The 25415-nt window shown below is 51.8% G+C and overlaps 1 protein-coding gene across 10 annotated transcripts in view; it reads right to left on the bottom strand.

Annotated features, from left to right (window-relative positions):
- MEGF11 (multiple EGF like domains 11) overlaps nt 1-25415 on the bottom strand; it is a 197641-nt gene that overhangs the window by 66220 nt on the left and 106006 nt on the right. For all 10 annotated transcript variants that reach the window (XM_036495480.2, XM_004577961.4, XM_058665651.1 and 7 more), the window contains exon 5: nt 107-353. In XM_036495480.2, the coding sequence (XP_036351373.2) occupies nt 107-353 (247 nt within the window). The remainder of the gene's footprint in view (nt 1-106; nt 354-25415) is intronic.

The raw sequence follows: 25415 nt of genomic DNA, 5'->3' as shown, positions 1-25415 counted from the left end.
CCTCCACCTTTCCCCACCCTGCCTGGGACTTGCCCCAACCAGAGGATCCCATCCATGCCCCGCCCTCTCCAAGCTCCTCCCTCGACCCCCGCCCCCAGTCACTCACTAGACGCCAGTGTAGCCAGGCGCGCAGAGGCACTCGCCCGTGCGGGGGTCGCAGCTGGCACCGTGGTGGCACTGGCACGGCAGCTGGCAGCCCTTGCCGTGGGTGCCGGGCGCGCAGAGCTCCTCACAGCGCCAGCCCCGGAAGCCCGCGGCGCACACGCACGCGCCGGTGATGGGGTTGCATAGGGCGCCGTTCTGGCACTGGCACCGATTGCTGCAGTGGGGGCCCCAGTGGTCGCTGTCGCAGCCTGCAAGAGATGGGAAGTCAGGCTTGCAGCTGATGGAGGATGGAGGATGGCGGGATCCCCAGGCCTGGTTGTCATCATTTCACTCTTCACTGGGTAGGAAGCAGCAAGGCCTGTCTGGGTTCACAGCTCTCTCTCCAACCCCCCACCCCCCGACTAAGCAGGACAGAGGACTGTCTCCTCAGCACAGCTTCCCAATCCTTTGCAGGTCCAAGCTGCCAGAAAGTCCCCTCTTCCATGCTGTGAAAGTCATCAGGCCAGGCTGTGTGCACCCTTCTCCCTGGTTTTCCTCCTGTCTGTCACCCTTCTTTTCCAGGAGCTTCTTCCACGTCTCCCACATGGATCCAAGGTCCCAAGGACTTGGACCATCCTCTACTGCTTTCCCAGGCCACAAACAGGAGCTGGATGGGAAGTGGAGCAGCCAGGGACACAAACCAGTACCCATATGGCATGCTGCACTTGGAGGTGGAGGATTAGCCATATGACCCATTGCACCAGCCTATCCCCCACCCTACCCTTTTTAAAAGAAATATTTATTTGAAAGGCAGAGTTACAGAGATGAGGAGAGAAAGACAAAGACAAGAGGTCTTCCATCTGCTGGTTCACTTCCCAGATGTCTGTGACAGCTGGGACTGGGCCGGGACAGGCCAAAAGCAGGAGCCAGGAGCTCCATATGGGTCTCCTATGAAGATGTCAGGGACCCAGCTCCTTGGGCTAGCCGTCTTGCACTGCTTTCCCAGGCACATTAGCAGGGAACTGAACCTACAGAAGAGCAGCTGGGGCTCGAATCAGCACTCATGGGGGATTTGGGGGTGTAGCAGCTTACCTGCTTTCCACAACACCAACCCTCCCGCATCTCCCATCTTTATGCCTCCCCAGACCAGCCTTCTCGCACCTTACTCCTCAAGAATATTTCTTCTAACTGCAGGCATCCACCCACCCCATGTTCCTGACTTCCTCTCCTTCCAGGGAAGCTTCTACCTGCTGATGGCTTCCCCTTCAATGAAATCCCATTCCTGTCCGAGCAGGCAGCCTTCAAGACCTTTCTAGGTAATTAAATGTATCGAAGAGGGTTGGGCTACACCAGCCTGGCAGGCACAAGCTCCTGAGCTGCCCCTGGACAGTCACTCAGCCTACTGCTTCATTCTCTCCCTACACTCTCACCATCCCCTCCTGCACACAGGATACACTGTAACCTAAATATCCCTAGGTGCCAAGTTGTGAGTGAGCCTCAGCCTGCGTTTTCCTCCTGGGCAAGAAGGAAGCCTATTTATCATGACAAAATTCTACTCCCGCTGTGAGAGGCTCACTGGACGAGGACAGCCCAGTGTCTCTTGCTACATCCTGTCCTGGGGACATTCAATCAGGGAACTGCTGGAATCCCCATGTCCCTGTCGCTTTTAGTTGCTAGAGTGCACATGTAGCTGAATTCCTGTAGAGTTTAATGTACGGATGACGTGACTCATGGCAATAATGACTAACCACATTCTAGATGCGCCCGGCACCTAGAAGTTGTCCATGCATGACTGAAGTTTTACATCTCCTCACTTTACAGATGAGATATCAAGCATCAGAGAAGGGAAGTGGCTGCTCCCAGAGAGCACAAGGGCAAGCCCAGGGTTTCTGGCTCCAGGTCCTTCTGTTGCAGGGACAGGTGCTTTCTGCTAGGTGGTCTGAAGGAGAGACATTTGAAGGCACTGGGTATCACCGCCCTGCAGCGACACTAAAATGACGAGGAATTTCGAGGGCCTGGTAAAAACAGGAACCGCCACCGCAACCGGCACACACCCCCGAACACACACACACACAAACAGAAGAACGAAAAGCCAAACCAAAAGGCACCAGGTGAACAAAAGGAGAGGGCGAACCAAAAGGCTTTACTGCCGAAAGCAGGCTGCTTATATACAGTTCTCCACCAATCACTTCTGCCCGTGGTCCACGGGGCGCTATCTGATAGGCCAGCAATCGCAGCGGGGGAGAATTAGCCTATCTTTGTGACTTCCTGCCTGCCTACTGGTGGGACAAATCCCACCTCCTGGCCCTCGGCCAGCTGCCATCTTTCGGCCCCTCATCCGTGTGGGGTCGGCCGCTCCCCACAACTGGGGACAGGGCAGCAGCTGCCACGCACAAGGTCACGGACATGCTGAGGAACTGGTCACTTCCTCTTCATTCATCACTGAACCATCTCAGCACCCAGAGAGAGGGAGTCCATTCAATTGTAGGAGTCACTGTTCCTGCCCTGAGATGGGCTTGGTGTGAACCTGCTGCCATCCAGACAGAGCCAATGTGTCCTTGGTGTGTCTGCAGGCTTCTCGAGTGACTCCATCCTTTTTAACAACTCAGCAGGAAACAAAATGATGCCTCTGATAAGAAAGCCGGAAGATTACCATTCAAGTACACATGCAAGACTTGGGTGCCCTCATTCTTGTTCTGTTCCACCCAGCAAAGCACCTGCTAGTACCGGAAGGCATCCTGAACACCCTCCCAGCCCCTTGAAGGGCAGGGTCTGATAGGGGCAGAGGTGCTGGCGCAGCCTTTATGGAATGCTGCAGAAGTGATTCTGTTCAAGTAGCACAGGCAGTACAGATATACATGTCAGCAGAGCTGCTTCATGCCTGGCACCTTGGTTTCTTGGAACACAGCATGCATGCATGTGTGTGTGTGTTTCCATGTGTTTTATGGGGCTCCTAAAATATGCAGCCAGTGCACTACAGGAGAAAGCAAGGCACGTACAAAGAAAACACCTCTAGACTCATGCAAAGTCACCTGTGGCCATCAATACCAAGGCAAACAGATCTTCCCAGCCAAATGGAAAACAAGAGCTCACACTCCATTGAGAACAATTCAGTGAGGGGAGTGGGAAGTGTGCAGATCCCCGAGAAAATCACTCCCCAGAGTGACTCCGGGTAAAAGTCATTCCAGATTCCCAGGAATGAACTTCCGGCTCTCTAGAAAATTTGCCTACCAACACCCCGTTCCTTGACAGTGACGGGAGACTGAGGCATGGCTGCGGAGGGTGCATGGCCTCCTGCGTTGGAGGTAAAGGAATGCTACCTCAGGACTTTGCATCACCAGCTCTCTCCCACTAGGCCTTGGTCGTCACCACCTTGGGGGCCCTTTGTCTGCCAGACTCTCCTTCTGAAGTGTATTTGGCCTTGGCTGATTTGCCATGGATATGTCTTTCTCTGGGCTGCCCCTGAGGACAGAAGTGGTGTGACCTGCAACTCTTCCTCTGCCCTGCTGACTTCCTACGACTTCAGGGTTTTTGGCCTCTGGGGCCCTCTTGGATGCTCCTGGGTGGGCACAAAGGACAGTGCCTTTCCCCCTCTTTGACACTGACAGTCTCCGTGGGCAGACTCTTATTTTAATATATTAAATTTATATTGAATTCAATTAATTAATATAAATTCAATATATAATTAAGCTACAGTGAAGGGAGCCATTTCCACATGCCAGGTTAAGGAACACAAGTAAAGGCACAAAGTGGATATTTCTTTTTTTTTCTTGTTTTTTTTTTAAATATTTATTTAATTTATTTGAAAGTTACAGATAGAGCGAGTGAGAAAAAGAAAGAAAGAGAGAGAGAGAGAGAGAGAGAGAGAGAGAGAGAACGAGCTTCAATTTGCTAGTTTACTTCCCAAATGGCCATAAAACCTGTGGCTAGGCCAGTCTGAAGCTAACACACAGGAGCTTCATCCAGGTCTCCCACGTGAGTGCAGGGGCCCAAACCCTCAGGCTGTCTTCCACTGCTTTCCCAAGTGGTTTATCAGGGGGCTTGGTCTGAAGTGGAGCAGCCAGGATGAATTGGTACCCATATGGGATACCAGTACGGCAGGTGGTGGCTTAACTCACTATGGTACAGCACTAGCTCCCCCAAGTGGGCTTTTAAATTTAATGCTCACAGCAGCCCTTCTGCATTATTGTGTCCATTTTACAGACACAGAAGTAGAGACCTAGAGAGGTTAAACAACCTGTCCAAGGTTGCACAGCTGGGGAACAATGCAGAATGCTCAGCTCTGCTGTGGTTCAGGGAACGGCCTCATGTGGAAGGCGAGGGGACATGGGAAGCTGGCTATTAGCCTGGGTATTAACAGCCATACCTGAGCATCCATAAAGCAGTGAACACCAAGTACCCATTATCCAGGAGTGCCTGACTCAGAGATTGGATAATGTATGAATAGTGGTCATAGGTCCCCGGGGCGGGGCCATAGTTCTCACAATTTTGTTCTCTTCCCCTTAGGAGGTAAGCTGGCACAAAATTGTGTGGTGACAGCATCCCATAGAAGCACTGGTTATAGACTCCCAGATGCCCCACTTACCATTACTTTCTGCTAATACGCCTAACTAAGCAGTGGAGAATGGCCCAAGCGCCTGGGCTCCTGCACCCACATAGGAGACCAGAAAAAGCTCCTAGTTCCTGGCTTCAGACTAGCCCAACTCTGGCCATTTGGAGAGTCAGTCATTGAATAGAAGATCTCTCTCTTTCTTTCTCCCTCTCTTTCTCTCTCTCTCTCTCTCTCTCTCTCTCTCTCTCCCCCTCTCCCCCTTCCTTCCTCTCCTTCTGTTTCTGTAACTCTGCCTTTCAAATAAATAAATATTTTAAAAAAGAGTTGATTTTGGTGCAAAAAAAATTAAACCCATGCATAGTTTTCTTAGAAAACACATTTCCTTGAACTTTTGGAAGTACCTTCACCCATGGAATCTTATCAGTGTCTCACCAATGACGTTTCACTTGGGATGATGTTTTTAAGGTTTATCCACACTATGGCATGCATCAGAACTGCATTCCTTTTCACGAGCGAATAGTATTCCGTGGCCTGCCTGGACCCCATCTTGCTTACCCCCACCTGCTCATGGACCACTTGCACTGAAGTGAGTTTCACTCAGTTTCCTCATCAGCCTTGGAGTCTCTGGGGAGAGGGGCCTGCGCTGTGTATTTTGTTACTGCCCTTGCCCTCTCCCCTACACAGCAAGCTCCCATAGCCAGAGCATCCCAGCCCTGGGGCTCAAGCATTCCGTTCTAGATTCTGTGCACAGCAACCTTAAGCAAGAGCCCTCTTCCTCCCACCATTTCTGCTTGCTGGTCCTGTTGAGGACACGGGCAGGAGGACTCTGGGCTGAGGTCAGAGCTGGGCGATCCTTGGCCCTTGCCACCCTGTAGGTGGGAATGCTGAGGTTCAGCAAGGAGGAGTTGCTACAGCAGAAGTTGACTAGCGGAGGTGGCTTGAAAGCCACAGAGCCTGAATCACCCCATGCTACGACATCCTGAACCGAGTTCCCTGCTGCTCCCACCCCAAGGAGTGCTCCATGGCCTCCCTTCTCTCACTCCTGGCTGAGAAGTAGGGGGGAACTAACTGGCTGCTGGACGGTCCCCGTGTCTACAAAGCGGCAGATACAGAGGCAGAGACAGAGAGGCGGCCACCCAAAAACATCCTGGCTAATAAATCAAGTGACGTCCTGGCAAGCAAGGGTATTTGTCAACCGCCTTGCCCAACCCCCAATCATAGCATGGCCACATTTTCGGGGACAGAACCTTCACACTCTCTGTAGGTGCTGGCTGATTTCAAAGGAGCATCCAGGGGTAGAGCAGAGCTGTGCAGTCTTGGGACGCTCTGGGGTCCTGTTTCCACATCTGGCTATAAGATGACAGCTTAGAACCAGTGGGTCTTGCCTGGAGTAGGCTACACTGCCAGCCCCCGCCCATCCCAAGAGGGCATCTGGCCATGGGAGAGTGAGGTCCTCACAGATGACCAGGGAAGCTTGTGGGTGATGAGGAACTGCAGATTCCAGAAGTCAGGGGGATCCCCATAAAGAACAGCAGGGAAATGAAGGGGGGGGTCTCTCTCAACTCCATATCATCCTGTGCTGTTGCTCAGTGTCCACCCTAGAGACACCAGCCAGAAGGGGTGGCTGTGGCAGGTGTGTTTGTCTCTGTGTGGGAAAAAAAATGCAAGGTGGTTTACCCAGGCTCTGAGCTGAGCCTTCGCTCAGTTCCCTATCTTTCCACCACGGAAATGGTGGCAATTAAATATTAATGGACCAAGGTGCCATAGATTACAGCCCAAATCTCCCGACACAGTCCCTAAGCCGGGAAGATGCTGACAGCACAGGATTATAATGATGCATCATTAGCACTTGGTGATCTATTTATTACCCCTGTTACCAGCTCTGTGTTATTTAACCACACGGTCTGTGTCTCCTCCAGGGGGAGGTGGGAACTTGCAATGGCTGTGCTCATGCAGGCTGTGTTTCTGAGTGCCAGGGACAGGGGAGTGAACATCACACATGTGTGCATGCACACATGTACACACACATGAGCATACACTTTGCACCCCCCCTACCCCCCACCAGGGACCAGCTACATTCTCACTTGGGCCGTTTCACTGAATGCTTTTACTAACCCCATGCCTTTTATTCAGACTCTGCCTTGTTCCAGAGAGCATTTGAGAAAAGTTACATTGAGGTGGATGTCATTATCCCACTTTCCCACCTGGAAAAACTGAGGTCCAGAGATATTAAGAGTTTCCCAACCTTGGCACTGCCATCATTTGGGATCAGAACATCCTTTGCAGGGAAGTCCATTATGGGCATTCTTGGGGGGGTGCTTTGCAGCATCCCAACCTTTACCCGCTCAATGCCAGTAACGACCTACCCCAAATGTGGCAACCTCAAATGGCACCAGATGGTGAAAAATGTCCCCCAGTGCTGATTGCAACAGGTAGACTCTGGCTTCAGGAGTCACCTTGTGTCCCCTATACATTACAAGCCAGAGGCTCTGAGGGACTTGCTGAGGACATACAAAGTGGCACTGAAGCAAACTGCCCACCATGAGCACCGGACATTTCACGTGCGTCAGGAACAGAAACAGAAGTCATAAGGGCCCCCTAGAGAGAGCCCTGCTATGGAGTCAGGGATTGGGCCAATCAGGAAGCAGGTGGTGGGGGCGGGGAGGGGCTGAATGCCATTGCTGCAGCTCCCAGTCTTCCTCATCCCCAAGGCATCATCGCCTCCACCCCAGCTCCAGCCAAGATCATTTCCAGCGCTGACATCATCCCACCAGTATGCAAGGCAGGGTGAAAAAGCCCCAGCAGAGCCTGGCATCTGCCTACGGCTGGGATAGCCTAGCCAGTGCTGGGCCCTTGCTTCAAATGCGTGCTGTGACTGCTTGATGTCTCACTGTGAGAACTATGTATGGCTCCACAAGAATTCCAGTGGGGCCAGCATGGTGGTTCAACAGGCCAATCCTCCACCTTGCAGCACTGGCATCCCATATGGATTCCGGTTTGTACCCTGGCTGCTTCACTTCCATTCCAGTTCTCTGCTTGTGGCCTGGGAAAACAGCAGAGGCCGGCTCAAGTCCTTCAGCACCTGCACCCACATGAGAGACCTGAAAGAGCATCCTGGTTCCTACTTTTGGATCAGCTCAATTCCAGCCTTTGTGGCCATTTGGGGAGTAAGCCAGCAGATGCAAGATCTTTCTGTCTCTCCTTTTCTCTCTGCCTTTCAAATAAAAAGAAATAAATCTTTTTTAAAAAGAATCACAGGTAGCCCCTGTCTGTGCAGGCGTGTGTGTGCATGTATGTACATGTGTATACATGTATGTGGTGGAGAGGGTGGGGTCAACCATTGCCACCCCTCACTCTTAGCTAATCTTCTGGGATTATAATGATTAGAAATACCAGATTAGAAAGGACGTGTGTGTGTGTGTGTGTGTGTGTGTGTGTTCTGATTAGCCTGAATTAGGGGAAAGGAGTGGAAGAGTGAACAGCTTCAGGGATTTTCTCAGAGTGCTGAGCAGGAAAGCCAGGAGTTGAGGGTTTGGCAGGTGCACTCTAGTCCAGCCGAAGCTGCACCTCCTCAGGCAAGCCACTTGTCCCCAGGTCACAGCAGAAGGACAGGGTTAGACATAGTGTGCACAACTCTCCCCCAGTCAGCATCACTTCAGGCTGGCTTCTCAGATGCTGACATCCATCAACAAGGGTCCAATCGCACAGTTTCAGGGCTGGGATGCAGCACAGCGTGGGAACAGGTGTGTTTGTGTATGCCTGTGCTATCCTCCCCCAGCATAGGATGTGGCCAGCCAGAGAGGGAGGTAGCCAGTTTGTCACCAGTCAGAGGCAGGACAATAATGAGGCTCTGGAAGCTTCACAAGTCTCTGGACTATGCTCATGTGGCTGTGTGGACTTGGGGCACCCCCACCACTGGGCTCGCATCTATACCCCTGACTTCCAGATTCCAGCACCTGCCCTACTAGGAGGGCTGGCTGTCCTAGCTCTGCTCCAAAGTGTCTGCGTCATCCCCTGGGGCTTTTAATGAAGCTCCTGCCTGTTGAACTGCTTCTGAGGCTTGCACAGCTGCCTTTGAAGCTTCCAGCCCCAAAGACCATTTATCTCCACAATTTGCCTCGAAAGCCTCATCAATCATGGCCACAGGCAGCACCACAGCCACACAGGGCCAAGTGCATTGCAAGGTGCTAGGCATGGGCTTTGTTCAGTGGGGATTAGGAAGAGGGTCATGAAGGAAACCACAGTCCCCCAGGGTGGGAGTGAGATGGGTGGTCTGAGGAGACATATGAGCAGGCCAGAGGGATGCAGGCCTGCTGCTGTGACATGTGAATTCATGCACTTGTGGCATGGTGGGCCAGCTCCTCGCACAGCGCCTGGTGTCTCCTGGCTTCTCATACGGGCCAAAACTGCTACTCACAGGGAGGAGGGGGTGTGCCATCTGGGGAGGCTTGGTGGACAGAGTGGGCTCCGGGAAAGTGGGGTCCCTCCGCAGGGACCATGGTTATAGAAGCTGTGGGTCAAATGAGCACCTGGGGGATTGGGGGATTGGGGAAGGTGGAGTTAGGTGTGCCCAAGAGGGCCTGGGTGGACACCTTTGGGATTTTGAAGGAGAGATAGATTTTAAATAGGTATTTTTTTAAGATGTATTTATTACCATTGAAAAGACAGATATACAGACAAAAGGAGACACAGACAGAAAGATCTTCCATGCACTGGTTCACTCCCAAAATGGCCACAATGGCCAGAGCTAAGCCACTCTGAAGCCAGGAGCTTCCTCTGGGTCTCCCATATGGGTGCAGGGTTCCGAGGCTTTAGGCCATCCTCAACTGCTTTCCAAGGACACAGGCACAGAGCTGGATGGGAAGTGGAGCAGCCAGGACACGAACCTGCACCCATATAGGATCCCCATGTATGCAAGGTGAGGACCTTAGCCACTAGGCTACTGCACTAAGTCCTTAAATAGGTCTTCTTTTTGAAAGAGTTATTTACCTGAAAGGCAGCATCTCTCTCTCCCTCTCTTTCTCTCTCTCTCTCACACACACATATCTGATTCACTAGTTGATTTCCCCAAATTGCTGAAGTAGTCAGGGCTGACCAAGTAGAAGCCAGGAGCCAGGCATTCCATCCAGGGGTCATACACACGAGACAGGAACCCACACACTTGGGCTGTCAACTGCTGCATCTCAGGCACATATACAGGAGCAGCAGAACATCTGGGACCCCAACCAGTGTTCTGATAAGGGACAGGGGCATCCCAAGTGGTGATGACCTCCCATAATATCCTTTATAAAGGCGTTTTTTTTTTTAAATTTTATCTCCTTGAAAGGTGGAACAAAGAAAGAGAGAAAGAGAAAATCTTCCACTGACTGGTTCACTTTTCAAATGCCTATGAAGAACCTGGATGTTTTCTACCTTTTGTGATTCTGCCTTAATGGCTTGGCTTGGGGCTGTGTGAACTCCAGGCCTGATAGTCTATGTGACACCCAGCAGGACACCTGGCAGGTCACGTAGGCAGACCACTCCTCAGGAAGGAGGTATCTGGTGTTAGATAAGATCCACCGCCCTATAGCTCATCGATTTGTACCTTTTGAAAGTTGCTTGTTTCAAACCCACCAATAGAAGCCTGCTAAATCATGACTGTATAATTAATAGCCTGAAATGTATAAGAACTGGGGGGCTTGGGCTCTCTCTCTCTGGCTCACACGCTCACTTTTTGCCTTCCCTGCGGATCCTGCAGCGGCTGTCCCTCCCCCGCCCAGCCATGCTGGGCTGGGGGAAGTGGCTGGGAGACCTTAGTTAACCTGAATAAACCACCTTTATGCCTTAGCTCCGACTTCAGACTTGATGATTATCTGGGGATTTCAAAATCCGGCAGAACACCTACAATAACCAGGGCTGGACCAGGCAGAAGCTGGGAGCCCAGAATTCCATGTGGGTCTCTGCGTGACAGGTGGCCAGGCAGTTGAGCCATCACCTGCTCTGCCATCTGGGCTGCATTATGAGGAAGCTGGATGGGAAGCACAAGGTTCCAAGTCTCAAACCAGCACTGTGTTATGGATGTAGGCAACTCAAGTCATAGCTTAACCTACTGTACCACAACCCCATCCTTGGGGGTTGGGGAGGATTTTAATGGGTGGAAAGCAAAGGGATGGCCGGTCTGAGAGAAGGAGTGGGCACAGCCTAGGAAGCAGAAGTTGGCAAGGAGGTGTGGCCCAGGCCGCCATCACAGAGGCCCGGGAAGCTGGCTGCAGAGCCGGTCTCATTGGACACAGGCCAGACAGTTGCTTCCCCGCCTCTCGGTGGAGCAGGCCCAGGGCATTGTTTCATTTTCTTTTTTTCTAATCCATCACACATCCACATGTGGTCCTCTTGACCCCCTGCTACAAGAAGCAGCCAGCATCACATCAGCCTGTATCCTGTTCAATGACAGCATTTCCCCAGTCCTGGCCATGGCTGTCACCTCAACGTCAAAGCTACCATCTGTTACAGCAACCCTGGATACTCGCTGGCGGTTTGTTATCTTGTCATCGGCCACTGCTAGGCTGTGGGACAATGGAGTGCCCTTGGAACAGCACAGGGCCAGACAACTGCATCAGGAGAGTAGAAGGGCAGATTAGAATGGGGTGCAGGTGGGGCTGTACCGGGGCCACATCCTGTGGACTCCAGGAGGCTGCTCTAATGCCTGCAGGGCCAGGTGCCTGGGGGGTGAAAAATATGACCAAGGATGATGTCCCTATGCCTGCTAACCGGCAGAGTACAGCATCCCCTTGGGCCAGATGGTTATGCCTGGGCTGTTGGCTCCACCCCATTCAATATTATGTAGCATCAACGCAATGCAGCAGGTTGACGATGGTCCCCTAGAGGCCCATATGGTGAAGGCTTGCGCCCTGAAGTCTTATAGGAATGACACTTGGTAGGAACGCAATCCTGTGCTCAGAGGGGAGGCCTTCAGCAGGTGACAGGATCAGATGGAGTTGTTGGGGTGGTCATAGGGGACCACGTGGACATGGACAGATGCCCATGGCCCTTGTCTCTGGCCGTGTGACACTCTGCTCTAGTCCAGAGCTCTGTCAACAGAGGCCAACCAGTAGAGCTCCTGGAAACCTTCAAAACTGTGAGTCAAAAACGACCCCCTTCCTTTCTTTATAAAGTTAGTTGCCTCAAATATTTTGTTGCAGCAATTTTTAAAAGATAACCACTCCAGCCTTCCAGTGATCCCTTTATTTCCATGACCAGTTGAGTGCACCAAGGCACAGCTGGTGAGCAGTCCCAGGAGACCCCACCCTCGTCCCCTGCCCCCTGTGGGAGTGAGGGATACCCAGGTGCCCCTCTGCTGACCTTCTGTGTGGCTTTAGGGAAGTTACACCTGATCTTTGGATTCAGTTTCCCTACTATAAACTAAGGAAACCAGGGACTTGCATTGTGTTGTAGCAAGTAAAAAGCCCTCGCCTACAGCACCAGCAGCCGGTTTGTGTCCCGCTTGCTCCATTTCCAATCTAATTCCCTGCTAATGTCCTTGGGAAAGCGACAGAGGGTGGCTCTTAAGCTTGGGCCCCTGCACCTGGAATGGGTGTCCAATGAAGCTCCTGGCTCTGAATAAGCCCAGCTCTGACCATTGTGGCCATTTGGGGAGTGAACCAGCGGATGGAAGATTTCTATCTCTCCCTCGCTCTTTCTGTAACTCCTCTTTTCCAATTAATCAATGCATCTTAAAATCCTAAGGAAACCAGCTCCAGATGATCCTAAATCTCTGAAACACCTACAGGACCATCTGAGGCAAGGGCCCAGAGATCTGGGGGCACCCCTGAGGGAGCTGGGAGATCCAAGAATTCCTGCCCACAAGTGCCCACTGAGTGACGGGCATAAACACAATGCTTGAGGCAAGTGGAACAGATGTGCCAGCCTCACCCGACAGACCCATTCTTTCCAGTCCTCGTGATGTCCACTTGCCCTTCACATGCTGCAAGAGGCTTACTCTCTCTGGGTTTGTGTTTTTGAAGCATTTTTTTTAAAGATTTATTTTTTATTTGAAAGACAGCTTTTGCAAAGAGAAAAGAAGAGGGAGAGAGAGATAGAGATCGAGATCTTCTGTCTGTCTGCTGGTTTACTCCCCAGTGGCTACAACAGCCAGAGTTAAGCCAATCTGAGGCTGGGAACCAGAAGCTTCTTCTGGGTCTCCCATGTGGGTGCAGGATCCCAAGGACTTAGGCCATCGGATGCTGTTTTCCCAGGCCTCAAGCAGGGAGCTGGATTAGAAGTGAAGTATCTGGGACTCAAACCAGCAGTGCCCATGTGGGATGCTGGTGCTGTTAGAGTCCGGGCCAAAGCCCCCGGATGTCAGGGTGCGAGCTACTCAACCCCCAGAGAATGACAAAGAGTCTCACTGGTATTGCAAACAGCAAACAGAGTTTATTGCGCCAGCATGCTGGGGTCAGACCGCACTTGGGGCACACAGGCCAGCCAAGCCGGGCAGTCAGACCCCGAACAGCCCAAGACAGTAGCTTATATAGGCCCTTTGGGGTTGGGAAATACATCAAAAGTAACAACCTTAGACATGTTCATTATTTTAGGGCCTTCAGGCACAGGGAGCCTGTTCCGTTCCCATACCCACTATCTTTATGGCTCATCCCATTCTCACATTCTTATCTTCCTCCTGTTTTTGGGACTGGAGAAGAACTGTGCCCTTGCCTTCACAAAGTTGCAAGGCAGCAAAGAACAGATTTATCCCTAAAGCGGAATCATCCCAAAGTCCAGGCACCTCCTGGCCTAGCAAAGTAGCAGTTGTTCAGTACAAAGGAATCTCACACTGCCCAACAATAGCATTTTACCCACACTCTAACAGTGCCATATAGAGGAGTACTAACTCCTTAAGCTACCTTGTTGACCCCAGGTTTAGAGCATTTCTGACCTTCCAAAGTACCTCTATGCTTGGAGGTCACCAAGGTGAAGACTGGCATCCTCACGATTCAGGCGCACAGTAACTGGGGCACCCTCCCCAAAGTCACCAGTCTGGTTGGCAGGAGAGCCAAGGCAGAACCTTCAGGCTGTGGCCTGCCCAGCACTTTCCGGATCTCTCTGGTATTGGGGAGGGCAGTGCTCTGGCTTTTGCATCAGGATTTTGACCTTTTGGTCGTGGAGCCTCAGAACACACCCAGCTCAGTCGGCCAGCCAAGGCCACTGTCTCCACCACAGCTGGGCAGTAAGTCTGCTTTCTCTGGCATGGTGTGATGGTGGTATGGGGGATTGTGCATGACAAACAGCATTCTCTTCACTGCATTGTTACCCAAGGCTGGGGACCAAACGCCACAGAAGGACATGCCTCCCTCCACAGCAGCATGAGCTCCTCCTTGCTGACCACTGTCTACTCGCTGAACAAAACACCAGAGAGTACTTATGCATGCCAGTGTGGAGGGACAGGCAAGACACAAAGGCTGCCACGTGGCCTCCACCCACATGGCCCTTCCTCCTGCTGGGACCTTTCTCAGCTCTCCCAACACTCTCCCACTCCACTCCACTCTTTCCTTATGCACCTGTTCTGAGATGACATCATCACTTATTATTGTCAGAATTCCCACTAAGATGTCAATTCCAAGATGGCTTTGTTTGGCTCCCTGCTGTGTTCACTCCATGCCTAGTAGTAGTATCTTCCATACAGTAGCAGCTCAGCAAGTATTTGCTGAATGGGTGAATAAATTCTTACGTGAACATATACTTTGTAGTAAGGATAAGGTGGGGCGGACAAGAGCTCAATGGAGAATTTTGAGAAGCAGTGCCTTGGAATTGAGAGGTCAGCGAAGACTTCTTGGAGATGTCATGAATGCTGAGAGCTGAAGGACGAGAAGAAGGCAGCCACAGGAAGAGTAGCTTTCTGGGTAGAAGAAAGAGCATGGGCAACTGTCCCGGGGTAGGGAAAGACTTGGCCAAGCTGAGGCACAGCACAGGCACTGGAAAGGAGAAGCAGTGCTGAGTGAGGTACTCGGGACCAGATCCCACAGGTTTGCTTTAGGGGCAGTGGGAAGTACTTGAACTGTGACTTCAGGAAAGAGTAAAGTAGGACTTGCAAACCTGGATCAGAAAGGAGAGGAACCCCGTCTGCAGCCCAGCAGACTCCTGGGCAGGCTGGGAGGGCCTCTCAGCTTAGGAGGGAGGGAGGACAGAGCCCAGGACCAGGGAGGGGTCCTCCCCTGGCAGGTGAGGGTCCCCTGGGCAGGGGTTGGATGAGGCAGGCAGGGCAGGCTGATGATTCATAGATGTGCTGATGGCTGTGAGCAAAAACCCCAGAACACACTACACCTCTGCGTGGGAGAGGTGGAGGCCTCACTCAACCAGGATCCCTGTCACAAGGGACAACTCTGGGTTCCAAGCAAGGCCCTGCTGTCTGCCGTGTCCAGTGCAGAAGCTGGAAACATAGGAGGGCAAGTCACAGCCATGGCAGGTTCCCACCCTGTGCAGCTGACAGCTGGAGGGAGGAGGTGCAGGCTGTGGCTGTCCTGGGCGCTGCATGGAGCTAATACATGGTGGGGTTAATGACCCTTTGGACTGGTGATGGCAGGTGGCTTCATTAAGCAGGGTATCCAAGTGTTACGCATCTGCAGCCTGCTCTGAGTTCTTCCGTACAAGCTTCGGGTACAAGCTTCAGAACTTCTCACAGGCTGTAACACCTGCCCTCCCTAAGCTTCTGTTTCACAGGACGGGGTCCAGACTCCTCCACCCCAAAGTGACTTCCCAGTGGGAGTCGCTCTTTCTGCAGACTCCATACAGGGGAGGGGCATCTCCAACACTAGACCCCTTGTCCACCATGCCTCATCTTGGGAGAAGCTTTTTGGAACCTTCCTGTTGCCCAGTTCCTGCTGAGCTTGCTGTGCCTACCACCATCTGTTGTGTGTGACCGTGGATGCTCATTCACTAGGTTGGAATTGTGAAGCCCCACCTGTGAGAAGTAATTTGAATATCCCATCTTGGACCCAGCGCCATTTCCTGCTTCCCCTTTCCCACAGCTTGTGAAATCTGCGCAGTTCCGGTTACCCATCAATGACATGTAACCTGTGTCTTACCTGAGAACCTCACCCACTGATCTCTTGCGTCCCTCCCTCTAATCCCTGCCCGCTTACCAATTACCCACAGGCAATCACCTGTGACAACCTCAGTCACCAATCCCTTGGGACCCACCCAGAGCCCCTCCCAATTCTCCACGACCCCCACACCTTCCCAGCTCATCTGGGTTATACAACATGAGTCTCCATGTGTGCCTCCTTCCCCTTCCCTTTTGGCCTGGCTCTCCCCAGTCCTCTTCCATATTGATCCCTTCCCCCTGCCTTGGCAGCCCCTATCCTGCCACCATGGCAGGAGATGTGTCCCTTTTAGTTTTCTCCCCCTCAACCCCCATTCCCATTCCTACCCTGCTAGAATAAAGGACCTCCTAAATACCTCATCACGTCTGAGATTTTGGCTTGCGGTAAACATTGTGCAAAGAGGACCTGGCTGAGGGAATAAGCTGTGACGTAAGAACTTAAGTGCATTAACAACCCAACATCACCTCTTCTTCTTCCCACCCATGTGACCTGGGGTGAGCTACTTCACCCCTTAACTTGCCCCTTCCACATATCCCACAGGGCTCTCACTCACACGCGTGCCTCCTGGGGCTGTGATTGGGATATGGTGCTAAAGTATCGCAGGACCCAGCACGGAGGAGTGTACAATGCCACTCCACAGAGCATTCAAGAAAGGAGTGAGCAAACCAGGTCACCCTGCAAGGCGTCATGTTCCCAGCAAGCAGCAAGGGCAAGCTCATAAGGTGATCAAATTATTGTCCGGTTAAGGGGTCATTGTCATCAGCACCTGGCAGGAAGCTCCCGCCGGAGGAAGGTACAGTCTGGGCCTTCCCAGAAGCAGATGCAGGGGGTCCCAGGAACAGGGAACAGTCAAGAGTCACGTACATTTTGTGCTGCAGTCCCCAGCATGCCTCAGACCAGGGTTCAGCATTACCAAGGGTTGACTCTACAAGCAGCTCATCAGCAACCTCTCTCTGGGGAACAGGGACAGAGGATGAACACCCTGGGCCCTGCCTTTAGGTTCTCATGACCTGGCATGGAGCTGAGAGTGGCTCAATGTCACACGGAGGAGGAAAGCAGAAATCGAAAGTGCTGACGCCTCAGGTGGCAGAGGAATGGGGCGGCAGGCTCTGCACTTGGGATGAAGAGGAGGCTAGGGAGACTTTCAGGTTGCTGGTGCCGGGAGGGCTGCCATCTCCCCACACCCATGTTTCTCTATGTCCACTCCATACAGTACACAACCTGAACTCCTGTACTTAGCGGCCCAGGCTGGCTACAAGGTCTGCCAGCCCTGTCTGGCTAATACAAGGGAGGAGGGAAGACTAGGCGATGATTAGAAGCCGAGGAAAAAGCACCCTTCCTCAGGCTGGGATGATGGGGCTGTGTTCTGAGGCCCAGGAGAGGATGCTGTCCTTGGCAAACACCAATCCCGTCCCCTCCCTGAGCAGGGGTGTTACTTAGGTGGTCCTCACCCACCATGCGGCTCAGCCTTCCTCTCTCCCCCTACACTTCCGCTCTTCTGTCCCAGCGCAGGATGTCCCGTGTCCCAGAGGGGCTGCGGGAGGCTGCCGCTCTGGCAGGTGTGGGAGAAAGCAGAGAAGTCTGTGAAGCCCGCGTTTGAACCAAACACGCTCCCAGCAGGCCTCCCCAGCGTGAGGGGCTTCTTTTCTTTGCCTTTTAAAGCATTTCGCTTTTCAAAGAGAGCCGGGTCCTGTGTGAAGGGAAGCAGCACACAATCAAAAACGTCTTTGAACCCAGCCAGGCCGAGAGCTCTGGGGTCTTCCTGTGCTTGGGGTCAGGGGCTGGCAGGGGATCCGGGGGGGCCCTCCATGCCTAATTAGCAGCTCATTGAATAAAGCAGGTGGGGGCAGGGAGTGGAACATGCGTCCCCTCTTTGCCCCTCCCCCAGCGAAAAAGCAGGTTGCTAGGGATTGGATGAGCGCAGGTCTTTTCAACTCAAGGTAAAAGCGATCAGAGTGCCAATTCCTGATTTTCCTGCCCGCATCCGGTGGGGCGGCGGCAAGGAGAGGAGCTTCGCTTGCTTAATGAGCTCGTGGCTCAAGCTGTCTGCAGCTGGGGAGCTCGCGGAGGATTTCAAGGCGAAGTTAACACCGTCGTTAGTTCTAGCTGGCTACCTGTCATCACTCAGGCTCTGGAGAGAGGAGGCGGCCTATTAAAATAAGCAAACAAGAGCCCAACACTTCAGCAGACTCTCCCCGTGGGGGAGGGAAGGGATCTGTTGAGTCACACAAGGCCACTCCCACTGCCTTGTTTGATGTGGACCAAGCAGAACTGGGAAGGCTTTGTGAACTGAGCCTGAGCTTGGGGTGGCAATTCCCAGCAGGCCTGGGTTCAAAGTCCTGCTTCTACAGGGTGAGAGCCCTTCTTCAGACCTTCTGTGACTCAGTGTCTCCTCTCTTTAAAAATAAAAGCCCTGGGTCCGGCATGATAGCCTAGTGGCTGAATTGCTGTGCTTGCATGCACCAGGATCCCAGAGGGGCTCCGGTTTGGCTCCGGTTCGTGTCCCAGCTGCTTCACTTCCATTCTGGCTCCCTGCTTGTGGCCTGAAAAAGCAGTCTCTACCCTAGAGCAGAGTGGTTAAGAGGTCATGGGAGTCCCCAGGACTCAGTTCCAGGGCCAAGCACAGGCTGAATATGCTCAAGGAATTGTGTGGCAGCAAGGGTCACGAAGGGCCTTTGCAGACTGACTCCCACAGGGGACACCATGGTGGATGAAGACGATGATGTTAAGTCTGAAGACAAAGAGCCATGGAGACCTCAGCCAGCAGTGAGCCCAGTTCCCCCCACCCCATCTCAGAAGTGAGGAAGCAGAGTGTCCCCTAAAAGGAAAATGAGGGGCAAAGCTGAGCCTACAACAGCTCTGCAGAAGCGGCCCAGGGCTGTTTCTATGCAGCAGGAGAGGCGGACCACAGGTACCACTCAGTGAAGAAGAGTCCCTGTGACCTGCCTGCTCCCGGGCTATGCACAAGGAGGTTTCCTTTATCTGCCAGATTCTCACATCTCGGGAAAGCAGGTGTGCTCTTCCTGGGGTGTGGGGAAGAGAAGCTGTCCCAGGGTAAGCCATTAGGAGATTTACCCAAATCTCCCCCAACAACCCACCTGCGGGGGGAGGAAGGGCAGCCATGGGTAGCTGCTGATGCTTATAATCCAGCTTCTGAGACGGGACTCTACTTCTGGCCTCTCCCCGTACTCCACTTCTGCCCAATTTCTAGAATGAGCTTCCCAAATGACCAGCTGAATCCAATCGCTATCTTGCCTGCAGCCCTTCCACAGTCTATAGGACTCGAGGTTCAAGTGCATGAGCACAAGGGCCTGGCATTCAAAGCTATCCATTTTCAGGCCCAGCCTGGCCACTGCCCCATCCTTCTGGTCACCTTTTCCCACCCAGGGTCACAGTAGTCACTGGCTTGCTTTCTGTGCCTTCAACTTTGCAGCAGCAACTTCCTTACCCCACTCAGCCCAGGCTGGACCCCCAATAGAGCAAGTCAATTTGATTTCTCTTATTATTCAGTTTTCTTGACAAGGACTCAGGTCTTTCAGATGGAAGATGGCCAAAGAACTGTCCTAGCTACAGTTTTCCCCCAGTGTTTTTACATGCAACAGAGATTGACTTGACATATTGGAGTTGAGGGAAAGGGCAAAAAGGGGAAAGGCACTCAACCCAAGACACATAAGGCGGACATACTAATCACATCCTAGCCCACATCAGAAGCTGGGATGAGATTAAAGAGAAGATAAAGGCCGTGAGAGGATGTGGGGTGACCACAAGTGAGATCTGGAGTCATGTCTTGCCCCCAGGCCTTGATTTCCCCTTAAGTGGGAGGGATGGGAAAGACCATCTGTAGGAGCCCTTCAGCTGATGAGACTTTCTGAATTGAAGGGTCTTAACCACACAGACGACCCCAGAGAGAAGTGGAAGGAGGGGGAACTTAGAAATACACAGAGTGTTTCAAATATTTTTGTAATATTTTCTTAAAATAGGGTCTGAGACAAGTATAGCGCACATTCATATCTGTTTATGTGGGAGTTTTTTTTCATTTTATTTTCTCCATTTCTCTGCATGTCACAACTATTTAATAATTTAGAGAGTAATTTGGTGAGCTTCTTCTGAGTGGTTTCCATTTCCCTGACTTGCCACTTGTAATTGGAGGTGCTGAATCCAAGGGCAAAGCAGGCATGGTGGAAAAGGAAGCTGGGGGTGGGGGTGAGATCCCCATTGTAGGAGGCATTCAAGCAGCGGCCAGGCAGACACTGGATATTGAGGAGTTGAGTGGACTCCGGCCTGAGGGGGCTCCTGTCTTTCTCTGGTCTTCCTTTGCCTGGGCGGCGGCGGAGGGCACACACGCTGTCCGTGGTGCTGAATCCCACACCAATGCATTTTTAAATATAGACAATGAAAAAGCAGAACAAGGGGAGAGATAGAGAGGAAAATCCCCCGTCCGCTGATTCACTCCTCAAGTGGCTGCAACAGCTAGAGCTGAGCCTCTTCCGGGTCTCCCACATGGCTGCAGGGTCCCAAGGCTTTGGGCTGTTCTCGACTGCTTTCCCAGCCCACAAGCAGGGAGCTGAACAGGAAGTGGAGACATCAGGACTAGAACCAGCGCCCATATGGGATCCTGGTGCATGCAAGCCAAGGACTTTGGCCATTAGGTTACTGTGCTGGACCCTCCCTCCATTCTTAACACTTTGAGGTACAAGCTAAGGCTTCAACTCCAGATGATTCTGGTGATCCACATGTCGGGAAGAATCCTCTCCATGAGGGCTTTTGGCATTGGCCCTGCTGAAATGCCTCTCCCATTCCTCCCCCCGCTAGTCTTTGTTCTCTCCCAACCTTGTGCTGGGAAGCACAGACTTGGGAACCAGAAAGCTTGAGACTTGAGTTCTAGCTTGGTGAGTGTGACCCAGAGCACATCAGCACACTCCACTGAGCATGTAATTCTTCATCTTCTAAGCAGACACCATTTTAGCAGGTACGCAAACAACCCACAAACACACTGGGAAAAGCACTTACAGAAAGCCAATGTCTGAAAACATGCTTGTACAATGCTTATATGTGCTACAATTATCCACTGGCAATACTCTGCTGATTCCTACTCCAGTATATACAAAATGGAACTTATCTCCCTGCGTGGGAGGGGGAGGCAAAGAAAGCAGTGAGTGGAGGGGTTAAGCTTGAGAAGCCTGGAGAAAGTTGTCAGAAAAATTGTCCTGTTGGCTTCCCTGAGGACAAATGCAAATCATTTTTGGATGAAGCCTTGTGACTTCCAGAAGGGAGGTGGGCACTGAAGCCCCTGTAAGTGGGAAGGGTTGTGTGGTATCACCAAGCTGAGACACAGTGTCATTGAGTCAGAGATGACACACAACATGGCATAAAATGTTGACAATCTGGGTGTCAGAGCCCACATCCTTGTTTGAGCTTGGCCACTAATCCATTCTCAGGGTGGAAAGGACTTGGCTTGAGTCTAGCTTAAGCACTGACCATCTATATGACCTTGAGAAGGTCAATTCACTCCTTCAACCTCACTATTTTCTTTACTAGAAAATGGGTATATTAGAATCTATCCGCCAAGATGGTTGTGAGAGTAAAACACAATTAGATGACAAAGAGCTTGCCAACCTGTGGCGTTGTATCATGATTGGCAATGAAACTTTCTGGGCTTTTGTAGTGAGCCTTGACATCCCAGAGAATAAGTGGGATAGGGATGAAAACACACACACACACACACACACACACACACACACTTAGTTTCACTGAGAGTGAAGAGTAGGGACAGGCAAGGCTGTGGAGAAGAGGCTGGACTGGGAGTCCAGAGGTCATGGTCAGTCTCTGCTCTGTTGGCACTGTTGGCACTGTTGAACCTCATGGCCGCAGGCAGATTGACCTTGTCTCTCTCACCTTTAGAATGAAAGCCCTGCCAGCACTAATATTCTGCACACTCAAGCTTTCCCTGAGCTCTCTGAGCTCACAGAACTAAAGCAACGCTGGCCTTGAACTCTCTGGGGGAGATCAAGGGAAGCCGTGCAAACACCACTCATTTCCATCTCATCTCCAATTGGCTGGGCCATGCATCAAGGTCCAAGGAGTACATAGACTTTCCTGCCTCCTCTCTTCTCCACATGCAGCTAAGCCTCACAGTATGCCTGATGTATCGCTGGTGAGCCCAGATATTCTAGACAGACTCCAAGTTGGTGAATTTAAAATTTTGGTGCTCTATTGAGCTCCTTGGCTGGCCCTCTATCTGCTGCTGGCATCCTCGACAGGAAAATTAATTGCTATTGTCAACCTGCTTTTTGTTCTGGTCTATATCCCGGGAATGAGAGATCTGAATTACATTAAACAACTTGTGTATAAAAGCCCTCTCCACAGGCCAGAGCTGTATACACAGACAGGTGGGCTGCAGGGCTGGGACAGCACTAAGGACAACTCTCTGTGCATCTCCAAGAAAGGTAGGGCTGGCATCTGCGGATGCACAATGGGAGAGGGACCACCCTGCTTTCCCTGGGAAACAGGGGACACTGTACTTGCTGATGCAGCCTCACAAACAACATCAGCCCCTCCCTCTCTTCTTTCCAGAGGGCATGCCTGCCACATGCGTTCCATCAGCCTGCTTTGAATTCTGCCTCTTTTGGCTCTGTGGCTAATGGCAAGGCTAATTCCATTCCTGAATCTGTGGGACACACTGCTCATCTGCCTGGGGCTGATGGGTCCAGTGCCAGCACCGAGCATGCCCCTGAGGAAGGCTTACAGTCAGCACACGTGAACCACCTGGCATCCCAGCCTTTGCCACCCCTCTTGTGGATGGCAGAGTTAATACACCTCACTGTCAGCATGAAGCTTGTGCAAAGCTTGACCTCAAGTAACGGTCATGTTCTTATGTGAGATATCATTAGAAAGATAAAGACAGACAGTAACACACACACACACACACACACACACACACACACACACACACCCTTATGCAGCACATTCCAAAGGCAGATCAAATGACTTCTCCTCAATCCAATATTTTGATTCTTTGCTCTGGTTCTCCCTGTTAAGCAAAAGCTGAAGAATTTCCACATGCCTGTACTAAGGAAAACATCAAACAAAACGACAGCTCATGTCTGCTGCTGCTGCACCCAACCCGCAACTATTTACTAAGCATCTCAAGTTTTAGAGCAGGCTCTGCAAGTCAGGGGCAGAGGGTGGCCCGGGACTGGGTGTGGTAAGAAGCAGTTATGTCAGCCAGGAGCAGAGACAGCTTGGCTGCAGGTAATTGTGTCCTGAATCTCAAAGTTTCAGTTTCTGTTCCCAGCAGCTCTTCCTGCGATTACCAAGGAGAAGGTGGGAGAAGGAGGTACCCGCCGTGTAGACTCAGGACAGAAGGTTGGTCATAAACTCCATGGCCAGAGAGGTGATGGAAGCCACATGCATCACAGTCGCCTCTGGTTTTTAATGATCTTGTTTGAAACCAGGACAGCTCCTTTTCCAAATGAAATCTCCTGCAGAACCCCACATATAAGACAGAAAAAGAGAAAGGTTCTGGGGCCAGCACTGTGGTGCAATGAGTTAAACCGCCATCGGCAATGTTCACGTGCCATGTTGATTTTTGAGTCCCAGCTGCTCCACTTCTAATCCAGATCCCTGATAACATAGGTGGAGAAGCAGTGGAAGATGATGAAGTGCTTGGGCCTCGGCTCCCATGTGGGAGACTCAGAGAGTGTTCTAGGTTCCCAGCTTTGGCTGTTGTGGTCTCTTGGGCAATGAGCCAGTAGATGGAAGATCTCTCCTTGTCCCTCTACTTTTCAAATAAATAAATCTTCTTTTAAAATCTAGCAGTTCTAACAGGAGCAGAAGATACAGAAAGAGTTCCTGAATGCTGAGTCCCTGCCCCCAATCCCTTCCTACCCTTTTTCAGCACACGAGAAGGGGACAGGTCAGTCCCATCACTAAAGCTCTGTGCTGGGTGTTGGGTCACTGGTGTTGAACACAGCTGCACACACACATACGTTTGTATCTAACTCCCTTCTTTATAGGTGAGGGTGCCCCTGCCCAGGGAAGGACCTTCCCAGGCTAGAAGAGCTACAGCCTCTGTAGCTCTTTCTGTAGGTCCCTGCTGGCTTTCAACCCAGTGCCCTCCCACTTTGCCATCCTGCTGCTCTCTGCAACATGCTCCCTGTTCTAGAGCTCATGGGAGAGCGAGACCTGAGTTTCTGTCCCAGCGTGGCTTGGCAGGTGTGCCGGGGCTGTAGAAGAGGACAACCTGGAGAGTGGAAGTTCCTAAGAGCTTTCTCCTCTTCTTCTGTTCTGGGAGAAAATCCCTGGCTCTTTGGAGTCTGTCTACTTATGGTCCTAATTACTTGCGTGTGCGAGATCTTGCAATCTGTGCCTGGGGACTCTTTGAATTGCAGATTAATATTCAACTAGCTGGAACGATCTTCACAAGGAGGCTTGTGGTAATTAAGTTGGTTAGAGAACACTTCAGACCGACTCTGTTTCACAGCACACGAGAGCTGCAAATCACCAGTTGGGAGGGAAGACCAGTCTCTCACCCATGCTCCTGGGCAGTCTGCGGGGGGTAACAGCACCTCACTGAGAGGAGAGTGTGCCCCTGGGACCCCCTTCCCAGGATTGGGGGAAGGACTGTTGGTTGCCTGGTGTGAAGACGGTGAGGAACGTGCTGATAGACTTCCTTCTAGGAGTCAATGCTGCAGGCACAAGCCCTTCCTCTAAACCCAGGAGCCCTTTCCTAAGAGGGGAGGGGCATCTTAGGGGGAAAGAAAGTGACAGGGATGGGTGTTTGCAAAGCAGAGACAGGGACTGCTGGGCAGAATCCAGAAAGTGACAGTGCTGGGTCCTTGCTGATTTCCTAAATGAAAGCATGAAAAAGAAATAAATGAAAGGAAGCTTGAAAGACTTTGCTCAAGGCTGTCTAATCCTTGGTACCAGTGTAGAATTATGCATATATTTTATTTGATTAACAGTTTTTAATTTGTATTTATTAGGGAGAGAGAGAGAGAGAAAATGATTTGTCATTTGCCATTTCACTCACCCAGAACCTGTAATGACTGAGGGACTGGGCTGGAGCCAGAGCTGCCAAGGTTTCCCATGTGGGTTGTAGGAATCCCCATCAGCACTGCCTCCCAGGGTCTGCAGTAATGGCAAGTTGGAATCAGGAGATGGGGGCTAGGGCTCAAACCCAGGCACTACAACGTGAGATGCAGGGGCCTCAAACACGAGCTCAGTGCTCATACTCCCATCTGTGTATTTAAGATGTGGTATTCTCAGCCATCACCCTGCACACCATAAACCAACACAACACAACAGAGAGGAGGGTTTGTCAGTAGTGATTTGCTGCTAACACAGTACCAAGCTGGTGAATAATTTATTTCTCACACTAAATAACACAAGTGTCAAGTCTGTAAGTACCTGGTAATTTCCCTATCACTTGCATGCCTAGGTGTTTCCCAAGGTGCGGGACAGAGATGTTGAGACTGCCCAGAGCCCATAGCCCAGGGCCTGTCTGGGCCCTGGCCCAGGTGAACAGTACAGAGTCTTGGAAGAATAAGCATTGAGAGAACCATTCTCAGGGACTTGGTCAGGTGGCTGGCTCCTGGGATAGGAGTCACTAGGAGTGCATGGAAAAGAGGTCCTGGCAGGAACGGTCACAGGTGGCTATGGACATGCCAGGTGGAGGTGCTCCATCCCTTGGATGGCTCCAGCCTCTG

This window comes from Ochotona princeps, chromosome 6, assembly GCF_030435755.1.
Source record: "Ochotona princeps isolate mOchPri1 chromosome 6, mOchPri1.hap1, whole genome shotgun sequence".
Lineage (NCBI taxonomy): Eukaryota > Metazoa > Chordata > Mammalia > Lagomorpha > Ochotonidae > Ochotona > Ochotona princeps.
Note: the sequence above shows the minus strand (reverse complement) of the source record. Positions and strands in the feature narration are given on the sequence as shown.